The sequence below is a fragment of the Wasmannia auropunctata genome, unplaced genomic scaffold, assembly GCF_000956235.1.
Source record: "Wasmannia auropunctata unplaced genomic scaffold, wasmannia.A_1.0 LD336088.1, whole genome shotgun sequence".
NCBI lineage: Eukaryota > Metazoa > Arthropoda > Insecta > Hymenoptera > Formicidae > Wasmannia > Wasmannia auropunctata.
The window spans coordinates 1,899,083-1,915,069 of record NW_012026802.1 but is presented as its reverse complement, the minus strand read 5'-3'; the positions used below and the strand labels follow the sequence as shown (position 1 = coordinate 1,915,069).

The 15,987-nt window shown below is 40.7% G+C and overlaps 3 protein-coding genes across 4 annotated transcripts; 2 read left to right on the top strand and 1 right to left on the bottom strand.

Moving 5' to 3' along the window:
* The first annotated feature begins 136 nt into the window (after window positions 1-136).
* Window positions 137-9,335, top strand: LOC105448243 (proteasome-associated protein ECM29 homolog). Its single transcript, XM_011686722.1, has 28 exons — window positions 137-222; window positions 800-1,047; window positions 1,144-1,262; window positions 1,413-1,562; window positions 1,665-1,940; window positions 2,027-2,222; window positions 2,305-2,390; window positions 2,802-2,991; window positions 3,090-3,235; window positions 3,336-3,639; window positions 3,725-3,911; window positions 4,003-4,362; window positions 4,434-4,609; window positions 4,699-4,800; window positions 4,888-5,094; window positions 5,184-5,298; window positions 5,390-5,573; window positions 5,724-6,012; window positions 6,112-6,345; window positions 6,421-6,765; window positions 6,849-7,005; window positions 7,168-7,326; window positions 7,407-7,538; window positions 7,636-7,945; window positions 8,033-8,216; window positions 8,297-8,432; window positions 8,550-8,759; window positions 8,913-9,335. The coding sequence occupies exons 1-28, from the start codon at window positions 198-200 to the stop codon at window positions 9,113-9,115; spliced, it is 5,430 nt and encodes a 1,809-aa protein (XP_011685024.1). The 5' UTR covers window positions 137-197; the 3' UTR covers window positions 9,116-9,335.
* A 49-nt stretch (window positions 9,336-9,384) lies between these two features.
* Window positions 9,385-12,777, top strand: LOC105448367 (4-coumarate--CoA ligase 1-like). Its single transcript, XM_011686889.1, has 7 exons — window positions 9,385-9,408; window positions 10,187-10,214; window positions 10,310-10,650; window positions 10,730-10,907; window positions 11,099-11,320; window positions 11,543-11,772; window positions 11,891-12,777. The coding sequence occupies exons 1-7, from the start codon at window positions 9,385-9,387 to the stop codon at window positions 12,065-12,067; spliced, it is 1,200 nt and encodes a 399-aa protein (XP_011685191.1). The 3' UTR covers window positions 12,068-12,777.
* LOC105448240 (pumilio domain-containing protein KIAA0020) lies at window positions 11,682-15,481 on the bottom strand. 2 transcript variants are annotated; one of them, XM_011686707.1, is made up of 5 exons: window positions 15,280-15,481; window positions 15,119-15,191; window positions 14,851-14,986; window positions 12,919-14,783; window positions 11,682-11,767 (listed from the first exon to the last, which is right to left on the bottom strand). In XM_011686707.1, exons 3-4 carry the CDS (start codon window positions 14,972-14,974, stop codon window positions 12,940-12,942), a joined length of 1,968 nt encoding a protein of 655 aa, XP_011685009.1. In that variant the 5' UTR covers window positions 14,975-14,986; window positions 15,119-15,191; window positions 15,280-15,481; the 3' UTR covers window positions 11,682-11,767; window positions 12,919-12,939. The 2 variants fall into 2 exon arrangements, with proteins under 2 accessions (XP_011685009.1, XP_011685008.1); XM_011686706.1 differs by lacking the exon at window positions 11,682-11,767 and having other exon boundaries at window positions 12,915-14,783; window positions 15,280-15,480.
* Between the last annotated feature and the right edge of the window lie 506 nt (window positions 15,482-15,987).

Here is a 15,987-nt window from a genome sequence, read left to right as displayed (position 1 = left end):
GTCGACGTGTGTTAGAGAGGAAAAAAAAAGAAGAAAGAGGAGACTGTAGGAGGGTGTGTAACGCGGATCCGTAACGATCCCCGACGAACGGTCGAGCCTCTCGTCGCGGCGCCGCCGAATCGCGCGCGTGACTCCACGGACGGCAACTACTCGCCGTCCGGATTCCCTGCTTTCTCCTCTTTGCGGACTTTTTCAAAATGGCAGCGGCTACGGACGAGCTGAGTAAGTACACTCCCGAGAGAAAAAAAGAGAGAGAGAAAGAGAGAGATAAAGACCGATCCCCTTTACACGCGACGTAATCGACGACCGGGTCGTGGGTCGCGCCGTTCGGCCTCGGATCGGAGGCGACTCCCCGCCCCCCGAGGTTGAACGGGGTCGGGCCAGACGCGAAACTCGATCGTCATCCCGGGGCGAGAGACGATCTCGGAGACAACCTCCGGGTCTTCGTCCTCCCCTCGATGCCCCTCCCCGCACCTTTCCGTGCCGTCCCCGGGCACGTGTTTGCAGCTGTCAAATCTCGATACTGCGATTTAAAGCGTTTAAATCCCACGTTGACGTCTACTCCGACCCGACGGCACATGATGTCAGCATTTTTTCACAATGACCTCACGTTCGATGACACGACTCGATTACGTCGCCGAAATAAATTCAGAGATCGATAGACTATCCTTCCCATTTTTTATTTTGCATTCTTATGGATGCAATACATACGATTAGCAATCTTCTTTCCCTTGGGAGTATCCTTGTAGGAAGAGAAACGTTGACCGTATACTTTTCACTTCTCTTGTGTTTTATACAGTTTTACTCGAGCGAGTGTTCCTCCGCCTGGGCTCCGCCGAGACGGACGAGCAGCTACAGGCGTCGGTCTGCAAATTTCTGCCTCCCGTACTGCTCAAGTTGTCCAGCGCGCAGGAAGGCGTCAGGAAGAAGGTGATGGAGCTGCTGATTCATATAAACAAGAGAATAAAGAGCAGGCCTCAGGTGCAGCTGCCCGTTGAGGCTTTACTCCTGCAGTACCAGGATCCATCTGCCAGCTCGTTTGTGATCGTACGTGTGATCGCCCGCGCGCGCGCGCGGATATTACCGTCGCAATCGACAAAATTGGAAAAAGCCGCGTCGTTAATGTATATACTGTAATTGCAGAACTTTACGATAATATACATAAAGTTGGGATATCCGCGAATGGAGATGAACAAGCAGGCGGAATTGGTTCCAAGTGTACTGAACGCCATCGAGGGAAAGCCGTTGTCTCATCAAGACAGGTTTGTTTGTTACATATCTCTTAAATATCAATTATGCTTATATTTTAACAGAAGATTTTTTTTACCTTTAATATATCAGAAAACTTTTTTTTTGATAATTTTATATCACATTTAAAAATGTTAAATTGTGATATTGTAAACTTGTTTCAGCTTAATGTTGATCATAATGCCAGCATTAGGACACATTAACATACCGGTGGATGTCGATAAACGAGCGTCTCTCTTAGGTTTGCAAGACAAGCCTTACGTGGCGAAGCAGCTCATAAATTTTATGCTCGACGTATTATTGTTGCCCTACGGGTGAGTTATACAAGCTGTACAATCAATGCACATCACTTTTAAATATTCACATGGTTTCTAACTGCGTTATATATATATATATATTTATATAAATATCGCCAGATCCGTGGGACAAACGGAAAATCAACAATCCGGTCAGATCGACTGGACGCAGTTCACCGTACCGCCCGGCTTGAGCGACTACGCGTTCAAGAGAGTGATTGGCGAGAGTCCGCCTACGGCCGAGCAGCTCGAGCAGATGAAACTGGGCATTGTCAAGTTCCTCGCCGGTGGATTTTTCCCGGATACAGATATCCTGATACACCTGATCGTAGCGGCCGCGGACACCAGATTCAGCATCGCTAACATGGCGGATTTGGAATTGAAGAAGATAATTGGGTGCGTGACAATTGGGTGAAAGTTGTCAGCCCGCCGTTCGTTTGGCATCGGGCGTCTGTAATTTCTTCTGTTTTTCACCTGTTTAGTACATTGGATTGGTCCTCGATGCAACTAGCAGCTCCGCTTTACACGTTATTCTTGGGCACCGATGCATTGGCCACGCAGAAAGAGGTGAAACCCGAAATGAAACGGCTACCAGCAAGCACTCGAATTCGCCTCAAGCTTCTGCAGTATCTTTGTCGAGTGACTAAAGCGGGATTCATCATACCGCCGTGTATTCAGGTACGTGAAATTCAATTGAAAACAAAATGTCAATGATTACCAGTGATGTTACATAATAAAACTGTCATTTTTTCCCGTTTAGGTTATTTTCGATTCACTCTATGGAAAAAATACGAATGCAAAGTTAAAATCATTGGCACTGCAATTTACGTCAAACATCGTCCAGCAGTAAGTGTTTCATAATTCTTTTGCTAATTTTTCTTTCATGTCATTGCCGTTTATTGAAGATTTCTTGACAAATTTTCGACTTATCTCTTTGAGTTTCACTAAGGAAAATATCCATCATATTTTCTATTCGCATGAGCAATGTATAGGCCCGTCTACATAAGTTGCAAAACGCAAATGCGGACGCAAGATGACGTTTCTCTCTTTAAAAAATTTTTTTGTACGTTTTTTTTTCCTCCGCGTTTGTGTTTGCGTTTTGCGACTTATGTAGACGGGCCTTATTACTAACTTTGCGATTTTTTTGTTTTATTATAAACTCTACACACGCGATATGTGCCTTATTATTTAAAGTGTACACTTGGTCTATTTAATGTATTTGAACTGTATTCGATTGGAAAATAATTTTTTTTAAAGCTGCAGCCTTATACCGTTAACTCGCGTCGCCGGAGTGATCTTGAATGGCATGATAAAATTGATCTCCGAAGGCGATGACGTGCACAAACCGATGGCATATACAGTCATTGGACAACTTGGTCAAAGAATACCGTCTCTGATAAACAAAGACTTGAGCTTGCTGCACAACTTGTTCGACACGCTTGTCTCCGTGAGTATTCGACTGTTTGAAAAATACAGTAAATGATTATTAAAATTATAAAACGTATAATTATGAACTTTGAACATTTTGTATAATTAATATTTCAGACGGACGGCGAACTGCGACGCACGGTGAGGGACGCATTGATTTGCGTAACGTCCGCGTTTGTGCTGAATAAGGAGGACGAAAGCAATGTAGCTCTGATGAATGCTCTGCTGTCGGTGCACATCGAATCGCCAGAATCGAGCGTAAGGCACGTGTATAGACTTTTTATCACAGATTATTCACAATACACCATAATTTTTACGCATATATTCTAATCGTGTGTGTGACGTGTATTACTTTGCGAATAGATTTGTGGCAATGCATTATGCCGCAACCGTGTTCCCACCTGATGACGCTCCATCTCGGTATCTCTTGTTATTAGCGTGTGGTGACAACAAACACGAGATAAGTACAGAAGCCACGAAGGCGCTTTACGGTGTTGTCCATAAAAATGAGGACGATCAACAGATTAGCAATAAGATATTGCTGCCCGAGTTTGTGAAACTAGTAAGTTACATCTATTCGAAGATGCAGTCGAGAATGCCCGCCGCGAGCGGCGGCAGAAACACGGATAAGCAGGTACTCCCGTACAGTGTCGCTACATTTTCCGAGGTAAGTTCCTGAAGTGGAGGCTAGATCTGCGAATACCGCGAATGTATTCTTTTTTTTTTTACAATTGTAATTTATGCTGTTACAGATTATTACTTATTTTCGCGTTTGCCTCGCCAGGAGTGCAAATATTCCCGCGCGAAATGAGCCGTTGCAACATCCGTGCGAACATACCCCTTTGATTGGACGTTACTTGGAGAGATTATACAAGGATCAACCGGAGATATTAAATAATTATGTCGATATGATTTTACTCTTCAGTCATTCTTGCGCAGGTAAAAAAAAAAATAACCGTAATTATTATTGAACACGAAATAATAATTATATGACATATCAAATTACATGTATTTTATTGTTATGATGCAGATCAAATTTCTCTGAACGCATTATTGGAAGTGCTTGGATCCGTTCCGCATTACATGATAAAATCGTACGAGAAGGAGCTGCCGTGGCTCAGTTCCTTGCTCGCTTCCACTAAACAAGACGTGCGACAGTTAGCCGCGAAAATATACGCCGCTATTACCGGCTACTTTTCGCGGAATGAATTTGAGAAGCATGTCTCGAACGTTATGAACGTTATGAATAGAAAAAATTTGGAGGCGCAGCACGGCGCGTTAATGACGCTGACTTACATGATGGAAAGAAATTTAATACAGCAACGAAATGGAACTACTAAGGAGGATTTGTGCAATTGGACGACTTACAACGATATTGTGAAAACAATATGTATGTATTTATATGTTGATCGAATTATGTTACAAGTTAAATTTACTTGAAACGCTACGTTTATCGTCCAGGTACATATCTTCGCGACAACGCGATGTTATTGATGGACGCGGCTATTCAAGCCGTTGGTATCTTGGGTAGAACGTACTCTCTACCATTACCAACGGAAGGCGATGACGAGTTGAACAAGAAAGCGATAGTAGAAACGCTCTTTTCCGTACTATCTAATGCCAAATTGAATACCAAGGTTTGTCTCCTGAACGTAGTTCATTATACATTGCACATTTTATATTTGACACTCTGTAGTCTTGCGGCTTTTTTTTTTATCTTCCTTAGATGAAAGAAAAAGCTGCGCTTTCATTGGGACAGCTGTGCGTCGGCGAGTGTTTTCCGCACACCACGGACATCGCTAACAAAATTATAGCAACAGTCAAGGAGGTACATAATTCTGCTTTTAACCTAATTAAATGTGTATCTTTTATATGTTTATTACGTAATAATTGATATGACAATGATTTTTTACAGACAAAAGATATCGAAATTCATTTAATTCTGGGCGAAGCTTTGGTCTGCTGTGTTCAAGCGCAAGCTTCTGCGGAAGCAAGAGACGCTTGGACGACTTTGCCCGCCGAACATGTTGGTCCGTACAGTAAAGAGAGTGACGAATTGTTAATACATGTGTTGAATGAATTATTTAATGTATACAAAGTGCCTCATCCAAACTTGCGACAGGTATTTATATGCCATACTTTTAGAAAGATATTTTTAGGGATGAAGCAATTTTTGCTTTTGATTAGTAACATGATGTTTTTTTTTTAAAGGCAGTATGTGTATGGCTGTTTGCACTTCTAAAACACAACGTTCAACGGGAATGTATTAAGGAAAAATTTTCCATGATTCATCATGCATTTATAGATTTTCTATCAGATGACAGTGGTAAGAAATATAAATTATTGATTAGTCAGAGAGTGAATTTTGTCATCATTGAGAGTGGAAAGGGATATTTTATTCTTTTATCTCGCAACAGATATAGTGCAAGACATCGCTTCGAAAGGCCTTAGTTTGGTACATATTAACAGCAAACAGGAGGAACGCGATGCTTTAGTGTCCAATATATTAGATCAGTTCACGCAGGGTCGCAGAGCGGTGCAACAGGTTACCGCCGACACCAAATTATTTGAAGAAGGCCAACTAGGAAAGAGTCCGTCTGGGTAAGATTAAAATAGAGAATATTTTCGCGTTACCGTACAATTCAAAATAAAAAGTATCTGAATTAAAAAACTAGTTGCAGAATATTACGCTATATAATAACGAAAGGATGTTAGATTCTAAAAGAAATAATGCAATTTTTTTTTTTTTAGTGGCAATCTGTCGACGTACCGAGAAATCTGTTCTCTCGCGACGGAAATGCAGAAGCCCGAGCTCGTGTATTATTTCATGCATTTGGCAAATCACAATGCGATATGGACATCCAAAAAGGGGGCTGCATTCGGTTTCGCGGCAATCGCCAATATCGCGAGGGACGAACTGAACAAATATCTACCCAACATCATACCGCGATTGTACAGATATCAGTTCGATCCGACGCCCAAGATCCAGCAGAGTATGAGCAGCATTTGGCGGGCCGTCGTTCCGTCCACGACGAAAGCCGTTAGTATATAATGTTACTTGACATCTGTTAACAGCGTCTTAACATGTATACAAAATGTGTCGCAAGCGTAAAAATTTGTTTTTTATATATCGCCATAGATCGAACAGTATCATAAAGAAATATTGACTGATGTAACTGATAATCTAACGAATAACGAGTGGAGGGTACGTATCAGTTGTTGTAATGCTCTCGCAGATCTATTAAGGACTAATGTTCAATTCGACTTCGCCGAATACGGCCCGGAGCTCTGGAAGAAACTGTTCCGCGTGATGGACGACATTCACGAGGGTACGCGGTTAGCCGCGACAAACACCACTAAGATACTTAGTAAGGTGAGGCGCACGAGTTTTCTACAACTTGTGACTATCTTAACGACTTGGCGACTTAATACCGATTTAATCCCGTAGGTTTGCATACGCCATTGCGACTCGTCGCACGGTAACGCGGGGAAGGAAGTTATTCAAGCGATACTGCCCGTGCTACTCGACACCGGCATCACTCACGTCGTGCAGACGGTGAGATCTATATCGTTGCAAACGGTGTCCCAACTCGTGTCCACGGCCGGCGTTCTGTTGAAACCGTCGCTCGTCAATCTGATACCGTCGTTGCTGGAGACGATCGGCGAATCGGAGAACCCTAAGCTTTCGTATTTGAGTAATGTGTGCGGCGCGACCACGGAGACTCAGGAGGCAGTCGATAATCTCAGAGCGAGCGTCGCCAAAGGTCATTATGCGTCAGATACGATAACAAAGGTACTTTCATTCTCATCAGACGACTTGGAAGCGAACTCGCTAGAGTATAGCCTCAATACTTTGTTTTCAATTTTTTCCTGCAGTGTATCCAGTACGTCGATGCGGCCGTATTGAAGGAATTAATGCCAAAAGTAATAGAGTTAATCAAATTCAGCGTAGGATTTGGAACAAAAATTGCTTGTTTGCATTTCGTGATTCTCCTCAGCACGCATCTGAAAGCAGAATTACAGCCGTACAGTTGTAAGTAACCATCTCAGTTTTAAAATAACGTACAAAATACAAATGTTAAAAACAAGAGAATTAAATATTTTAATCATAAGATATTGTGTTATAATTTAGTAGCCAAAGATATTTTTTGGAATTTTCGTAATACAAATTAATCATACGGTGTTTCCCATTCAGCTAAAGTATTATCTGCTTTGCTCAATGGTTTGTTGGATCGTAATGCTGCTGTGAGGAAAAACAATGCGGTTTGCATTGGACATATAGTTGGCTCCGCTAAAGACTCTAGTCTAGATAAATTATTTAATACCTTAAACACGTGGTATTTGGAACGCGAAGGTACATCCGCATGCTAACAGTAGCACTGTACGCGTTACCAGCGTCTTACAATTTCATTTTATGAAAAATATAAATTACAGATGATGCAATAAGATTAGCGATCGGACAAGCATTGCAATCTATAAATAATTATAATCAGGAGACGTTAAAGAATTATCAAAAAATTGTCATTCCTCTTGCCTTCTTTGCGATGCACGCGGAAAAGGTGCCAGGTGTGTATAATCCCGGTATTTATAATTTGTCACTCGCGAGTATGCCTCGCGCTTTAATCTCTTATACATTTTTATTATATATATTGTAATTTATCAGGAAACGAAAGCACCGTTGAATTGTGGACTGATCTTTGGAACGAAATAACGCCCGGGACTGAAGCAGGAATCGTGCAAAATCTGCAAGCAATAACCGGTATTTTACACGTAGCTTTGGAGTCAGCGTCGTGGACTACGAAAGTGCAAGCGGCAAACGCAGTTCATACCGTTGCCTTAAAGTCAGGTCATAATATTGATATAGAAGCCAGGAATACCTTATTAAAGATACTGACCAATGGTCTGCGTGGTAGAACGTGGAACGGAAAGGAACGTCTGCTGAACGCTCTCGCTATGTTAGCGTGCAATAGCAAGTACGTCGCAATGTCAATTCGAAACTTTACGCTAAAACGATTTAATTAGTATTCGTTAAATTTAATGTGATTCCAATGTCGTTGCAGAGAAGCCTTAAACGCAGACCCTGCGTTGTTAGATACAGTTGTGCTGACACTACATAGGGAAAGTAAAAAGGAGAACGTGGAGTATCGTCGGCACGCGTTACAAGCGTTCGCCATGGTCTTGCATGAACTTAATATTGATAGGTTTACAGAAATATACGAAATTGTACAGGAAATACTGATTAAGGTAAGAGGTAGCATTGCGACAGCAATATCGTGAAGGGCAGTTGCGAATGTGAATACATATTTTCGTATTTTGTATGTCAGGTGTCTGATAAAAGTAACGACGACGAGGAAGACACTGTGGAGGAAAATAGGAAAAAGAAGGAAAATAATATAAAATTGCAGGAAACGGTTTACGAGGTGCTCGGGAAAGCATGGCCTTCCACCAAAGAGACTCAAGGTTTTACAGAATTACACGTTTTAATTAGCGAATTTTTATCGGCAACAAATACGCGAATATGCATACTTACAACATTCCGACTGATCAGTATCTTACAAAATTGATTTATGATTGCAGATAAATATTGCATAGAATTTGTGACTCACTGTCAGAAAGTACTGCCAAATAGTACAAGGTCTGTCCAAGTCGCTATTTTGACAGCGTTAAATCTCTTTGTGGATAAACTTGTCTTGTTAAAAATAAGTAAAACGGAAATCTCATTAAAGGACAAAAAGCTATTAGAGCAAATAGGGGATAGTCTCAATAAAATATTAACGTATTGTATAAGTGAGTATATGTATACAATATAAAAAATTATGCTGTATAATAATTAAATGCGCACTAATTCTGTTTAACATTATTTTACTATAATAAAATAATGTAAAACCTTTTGCGATTTTAATGATCGTATTCATTTTAAGTACGTTGTTTCTTTCGCAGACATTTCGAAATTCACCAAAATTAGGAAAGAAGCGTTAAACATCGTTCTTTCGTTAGCAAGAAAAATGCGCGAGACGAATAACGATGAGCAACTCGATAAAATGACGCGCCTTTTGAAGGAACTCTTGCCCGATCTAGCGAAGGATAACCAACCAGAAATACGGACCAGAGTGATTGATATTAAAGAGATGCTTAAAATTTAACTAGCACGTACATACATTAAGTATGCACACGGTAACCCGGATCAAGTTTGTCCTTCGCACACGTCGTTGTATGTTGCGTACTGTCGTAGGTGTTGGCGATCTCGGAATGACGATAACAAAAGATTGATAACTACGATTGCGTGTTTATTTAATAATATGTTAAATGTAGTTGTGCCTAATTATAGTATTACATCCCTTAATAAAATGTAATTTAAAACAATTATTCGTAAAATTCTTCTCTATGTCCTTGTATTTTATAACATAATAAAATGAATCTCATGAAAAAGGAGAAGGTGATAATCAAATCGTCTCGATATCGCTCGTGTATTTTAATTACATACATGATTACATTGAATCGGCTTTTCTAGTTTTCTATCAGTTGACTAATAGACATCTTTATGCGCCGATTTTGAACATTATCTGGTTACAATTAAACAGAAATTAAAATTAATTGCGTCTCTAATGTAAACAATTTGTAAGTCATTAATATATGCTCACGATAAAAAGTAATTTAACCGGCGTAGAATTTGTTAAACGTAATTTTCTTATCACTTAAGAACCCCTATACGTATAACTACAGCATAAAACTGTTGTCAACCTGTTATTAACTTGTAACATCTATTTGCTTTTTTAAAGTGCACAAAACAACAGTCGAGTAAGTATATAAAACCTCTACTCATTTGTCAAATTATGACTTGACGAACAGATATTATTTCCTTTTGTGTGCAAAAACCTGCAAAAAGAAAAGAACAAAAGAAAGGAAAGCGATACAGAGGAAAATCATTTGAAAGGTATCATATATATTTCAAATTAACACTTAAATAATTTCAAGATTTATTTTAATGCGAGTTTTTTCTTTAATTTAAAGGAATGTTTCAAATAGATAAAATTGGAAATTTACTTAAAGCAAATTTTTTTATGCCAAAGATATAATGATACAAAAAAATAATAAGATTGTTCAAAAAATTCTTAAAATAGATTATACTTCAAATTGTTAATTTAGAATGCTTGTTTTCCTCTTATTTAAATATTTGAATATTTTGATGTTTTTTCTTTATTCGAACTGTGCAGCAATCTGAGATAAAAGAGAAAAAGAAGGGTAATTAGTGGCGTGGACATTCCGATTTTGCAGTTTTTATTCGGCCCAAACTTTTTTTACCCCGCAAGAAAACGGAAAGATCAAATAAAACGCAGTTGATTTCGAAGAGATTGTCCAGGAGCAGGATGCCGCGGCGATCGACGAGTTTCGTTGCACGCAGATCGCCAGTTTGGATGAGACTGCTCTATTTTCCTTGTCATCCGGAAGTACTGGCTCGTCCAAGGCAACGATGACGTCGCATCGCGCCGTGATTAACAACATGATTTACGATGACTCATTCGCTACAAAAGATCACAGGGTAGTAATGTGGTTCAGCACATTACGATGGATCACTGGTAGCTTAAATATTCTTCGGTCAATCTATTACTGCAAAACGCAGATTATTTGCGACAAATACGAGAAGGAGCTGGCATGCAAACTGATCGAGAAGTATAACGTGCGTAATAATTGTACAAGCTAATTAAACTGAAAATTTGTTTCGGTAGTTATAATCATGAAAGAACAATGGTTTATAGATTGAATTTGTTTGGTTTCAACCCAGATTGATTGTGAACGTATTAAAGAACGGCCTTCTCCGAAAATATCATCTACCATCCTTGAAAAGGATGGTCTTGGGTGGGAACGCTATGAAGTCGCACTTGATAGAGGCCTTGATGAAGGCCTTGCCTCATACGGAAATTTTATTTGTTTATGGTGAGTAGGAAAATCTAGAAAAAGGACATGATTACTTAAAAGAGAAAAGAGTAGAGAATATAGAAAGAATAGTATTTCACAAGACAAGAATACGGAAACTTGTTCGGACTATGGACGCATTGACAATCTTTTTCAAACGTCTCTGCCGAATCGTTCGAGATTGATATAGATAATAATAAAATTTTTTACAGGAATGAGCGAGCTTTGTGGCGTTATTTCTGTACAGAGACAAGATGATAAAATAGGCTCCGTCGGTTACGTGATTAAGAATGTGCAGATGAAGGTGGTCGCGACTGATACAGGAAAGACACTAGGCCCGAATGAAGTGGGTGAATTTCTCTGGAAATCACCGTATAATATGACGGGATACTATAACAATCTTGAAGTTACTAAGAAAATTTTAGACGAGGACGGTTAGTTTTTTAGGCCGATATTCATATTATAGTCAGTTCTTATTTTAAGATTGTCTTAAGATTGTCTTAATGTCTCAACATAAATGGATGTGATTGGCTGTGACATCTTAAGTCAATCTTAAATATAAAAGACTATGAATGAACGGAGTCTTATTGTTAGTCTTTTTTCTATGAAAAAATTTTACTCACAGCTGGAATTAATATACGAATGTGTCCTCTCAGGTTGGCTACGCAGCGGAGATTTCGGTTATTACGATGAAAACGGGGGAGTTTATATATGCGACAGAATCGTGGACACCATCAGGGTCAGCGGGTTCATGGTTTATCCCATTGAAATCGAGGACGTGCTCCTGAGGCATCCAGCTGTCCTCGAAGTTGCCGTGGTGCGCATGGATAATGACACCGTAGACGAATGTCCGATCGCTTTTGTGTCGAAAATTCCTGGCACTGAGGTTCGTAATTAGTGTGAATCTCGAGAAAGTGCTATACTAATCGTCAGTTTCGTCTTATTCCCTTAAACAAAACTTTTAAACGGATTGAGAACTTTTTTGATCATTGAAAATTGTATAGCTGACGGCGAAGGAACTGATAAAATTAGTAGCGGATAATTTAGAGGACTACAAGCATCTTCGTGGTGGAGTACAATTCCTGGACGAATTTCCGCGCACAGACACCGGCAAGATTGCGAAGAAGCAGCTCAGAGATATGGCAAAACGTTTTGTGTCAGATTCTGTGCTTGCCGAATAATTACAAAATAATTATCTTAGTAATAATAATATATTAATTATATGCGTTAAAGTGATGTTCCAAATAAAAAATAAATACAAATATTTCAAGAATGAGACAATTCCGTGAAAAATGGAATTCAATTATAAGTTACATGAAATCTCATAATTATTTATTAATTCTCAGAATTAACAATTGCATATATTTTTAGTTGACCAATTATTATTAGTATATACATTTTTATTAGCTATCCACGTGTCTCGCGTAATATCATATCGATCCGAAGTTGCTGATATTTTCGGATATTTTGTCGCTAATAATGAAACTTAATAAACACGGGATAAAACTCGCGATTCATTTAATTAGCAAGAAAAATCTGTATCAACCCTGCATTTATTCCTCACAACTCTATAACATAATGACTAGATCGTATGACGGCTGATCGCGAGATGAACATTTAACTAGAAAGCTAGATATGTCAAAATGTATAAGCAAATAGAAATACATTTTATTATTTTTTGTATGTTGCGCTGTATTAAAATATATTTCTAACGCGTTCAAATAAATTGTATGTTATATGTATATGTACATATTAAATTGTGAGATTAAAAAAAAAATAACAAAAAGAATATTCGAAAACGGAAAATGGATCACTTATTGTAATCGGTAGATCTCTGGAGAATCTCTGTAGATCGACTTATTTTTATCAAATTAAACTTTACTTGAAAGTATTCCAAAAGTATATTTTGTAAGTTTGTATAAAAAAAATTTCAAATTTAATCGAGGTCTCTATTACAATTATTCCCGGTAAAAATGAGAATAGTCTACATTAAAAAAAAAAGGATAAGAATTGTAAATAATGTACACATTACCTTCATGTCTTATATTTACAGTTATTCCTTTGATTTTTTTAACAATATCGATGCTCCAGGGATGCGCATTGTCTCGAGTTTTGCGATTAAAGGTTTCAGCTGAGACAGTAACGCATTTTTAATACCGTTCTCCTCATTTTCTAGAAGAAATATTAATAAGAAGCAAGCCCTATTAAGCTCCGTCCACTTTTCCAGCACGTTTGACGACAGATGCGACATTAACATCTCTCCAAATGTAGATTCCTTCTTTTGCCCCAACTCTTTGTCGTGCTGAATAAGCTTCTTCAACATGAGATGCAATCCAGAATGTTCGACCGCACTGTATTCGACATTGTTGTCCTTGATTTTTGAATCTATGCCGCAGATAAACTTGGCAATCGATTCGAACGCAGATTTCAGTTTCTCTCCCGAGCCCACTTTCAATATCGCCAGGGTGATCATAGCTATGCCGCCGTTGGACAGCCACGTGGCCGCGTCCGCAATTATAGCGTCGAAAAGCGGGTCGCGAATCGCATCGAGGAGCTCCATTTCCCTCATATCGGCCAGTTTCTTGCTCGCTGAATTGTTATCACCTTGGCGTAGAAGTTCCACTATGCCCGGCGAGAAGTAAAGAGGATTCCTCCTGGCCACGAGATACAGTATAACGTGTTTCCCATACTCATTCAGCGCGACGTTAACCAGATCCTCTTGCAGCTCGGACAATATTATCTTCTGCATGAGAACGGTGTCGTCGACGGAGTCGAGGAGCGCCAGTAACGTCATGTAACCGTGTTTCGACATGCACATCGCCCTCACGTTTCCCTTGATGGCTTTCATAATGATCTTTCTGTCCTTGCTGTTGCCATGCCATACGCACTGCATAGCGACTCTCGCGCCCATCTTCGTTTGGGACAGCGTCAAAATGTGAGACCGCAGCGCAACTATCAACTCGCTCCTATCCTCCGCCGGGCATACGCCGAGGAATTCCCAGAGAACCGTCTGCACCAGAGTGGAATTGACGTGACCCTTGTTCAGGATCAGATTCAGATTCCCTTTCACGGTCTTCAGCGTAGCCAGCTTCATATCCGGCTCGGTTTTGAACAGATCCGACAGCGACTCGATCTTATCGTTTACTTTCCCATACCCGTACATAGACCCGTAAAATTCCTGCTTGAGATGCATCTTTTCGAGATTCGTACACCACGTGCGGTATACATGCTCCACCAGAGGGGCCGATACGCTGTGCCTCATCAGCTCGACGACGTTGCCGTAAAGCTCGGAGACGGCGTGACGCCGGGTTTCTTGCGAGGAATACTTCATGATAGCTTTCACGCAGTTCTTCGCGTATTTCGACCGTAACATTTCTACGACGGACGACTGCATTTCCCGAAATATAGCGGCTCGAATGTGTTCCTTGGAATATTTGATCATGCACTGAACCACTCGGGACATATCGTGCGTATATACCACTTTGACGTAATTGCCCTTCAGCATGTCGTGCAACGTCTGAGTTAACGCGACACGATCGACGGCCTTGCAGTCGGATCTACGTAACTTCTCGCTAATCCGCTTGGCCTGAATAATCCTGTCGTACATCGCATCGTCGTTCAGTCGTCTGGCTTTGCGTTTCTGTTTGAGCTCCTTCTTCTCCCTCTTCAGTCGGAGCCAATCGGTTTTCTCGGTGGCGGCTGCTTTATTTTCCCCCGATTTCGGATCGTCATCCCTCGAGTTCTTCCGATCTTCGACTCTCTGTCCCAATTCTTTCTTTTCCCTCTTCAATTTGAGCGCGCTTATCTTCTTCAGCTTATCGATTGTAGATTTATTTCTCGCCGCTGTCACACTCGTTCCCTTTGAATTCTTCGTAAGGGACGGCTTAATATTTTTACCTGAGGACATTTTTTACTTTTACCACTCCGACCACTTCTGACATGCAGGTTTCTTTTTCGTTCTTACCTGTAGATTTATTATCCAGAGATTTCTCGAATCTCACTTTCTTTCTGTTTTTATCGTCCTCGGCAGTATCCGCACTAACCTCTTTCGGGTCATCAGCATCCAAACTCCTCGCCGACCGCTTCATCTTTGAATGAATCTGTAGAGGATAAGCAACACGTTACGTACAAGGCGAACACCAAATCTTCAGACTGCATGCAGCATCTTCAGCCCCGTAAAAAAGAAAGAGAAATATTTTGATCTTTTCAGGAGTACGAAAACATAACCTTACCGTAATTAATTTAGTCTACTCGTGGTGCTCTTCAGTCTCAAACTTGTGGGGAAAAAAATCCTCTTATTGTTATCTGAAAATACAATTGCAAAAACTGCAAATATTCGAATAATACTCGAAAAGCGATTGTGAAATTAAAGATTCGAGCTTCGCGAACTCACGTGGCTCACGTGCACGCTGCGGAACGGAGTCGATTCCGTTCACAATTGCCTGTTTCCTGTTTTACCACGTGAAAAGATGCACACGACCACGTGGTTTGCATTCCCACCACGTGTGGCGCGTGGTGCGACTCGCTGTGTGCCTCGGCGCGATTAGTTTACGGGGTGCGTTCCATTTAACGCTCGCAACTTAAAAATTGAAATTATTTCAACTTTGTTGCTTGTCAAAGTATTAAACAAGGAGTGAGCGTTGGACGAGCGTCAAACAAATGGAACGCAGCCTCGGCGGGCGGGCGGTCGACGCTCGTCGTTTCGATACCTCGAGAATCGATCTTTTCGATACGATCACCGTTATCGCGGCCAGTCGCAAAGTGTCCCACGGTGTATTTGAGTCGCTTCGTGTTTCACGCGCGTTCGTCGTCGCCTGACTAGCGTGATTTTCGCGCGCGAAGAAATTACTCCCTTCGCCGCGCACGTCGGACGCGCTCGCGATCGCGACCCTTCGGAGAGCGATTCTCTGCGATTAATCTCGCGAGCCCGGCGAGATCCACTTTTCCCGCACGCCCGGAACCGGATCGGGAGAGCGAGAGAAAGAGAGAGAGTGAGAGGACCCTTCTCGCCAAGATCTCACGCCAATTACCCGTTTGAAGTACGCCGGGAGTGCAACTTATGCGCGAGCATCCTTGTCAAGTATGTATATACGTTGTGCCG

What these genes read in the sequence shown, in the direction of transcription:
- LOC105448243 (XM_011686722.1), top strand. Translation starts at nt 198, where the DNA reads ATGGCAGCGGCTACGGACGAGCTGA. An exon ending in CCGTTGTCTCATCAAGACAG is followed by an intron (nt 1,263 to 1,412) that starts GTTTGTTTGTTA and finishes AACTTGTTTCAG; the next exon opens with CTTAATGTTGATCATAATGC. An exon ending in GTATTATTGTTGCCCTACGG is followed by an intron (nt 1,563 to 1,664) that starts GTGAGTTATACA and finishes AAATATCGCCAG; the next exon opens with ATCCGTGGGACAAACGGAAA.
- LOC105448367 (XM_011686889.1), top strand. Translation starts at nt 9,385, where the DNA reads ATGAATCTCATGAAAAAGGAGAAG. An exon ending in GATAAAAGAGAAAAAGAAGG is followed by an intron (nt 10,215 to 10,309) that starts GTAATTAGTGGC and finishes AATAAAACGCAG; the next exon opens with TTGATTTCGAAGAGATTGTC. An exon ending in GAAAATTTTAGACGAGGACG is followed by an intron (nt 11,321 to 11,542) that starts GTTAGTTTTTTA and finishes GTGTCCTCTCAG; the next exon opens with GTTGGCTACGCAGCGGAGAT.
- LOC105448240 (XM_011686707.1), bottom strand. Translation starts at nt 14,974, where the DNA reads ATGAAGCGGTCGGCGAGGAGTTTGGATGCTGATGACCCGAAAGAGGTT. An exon ending in TCTGGATAATAAATCTACAG is followed by an intron (nt 14,784 to 14,850) that starts GTAAGAACGAAA and finishes AAATGTCCTCAG; the next exon opens with GTAAAAATATTAAGCCGTCC.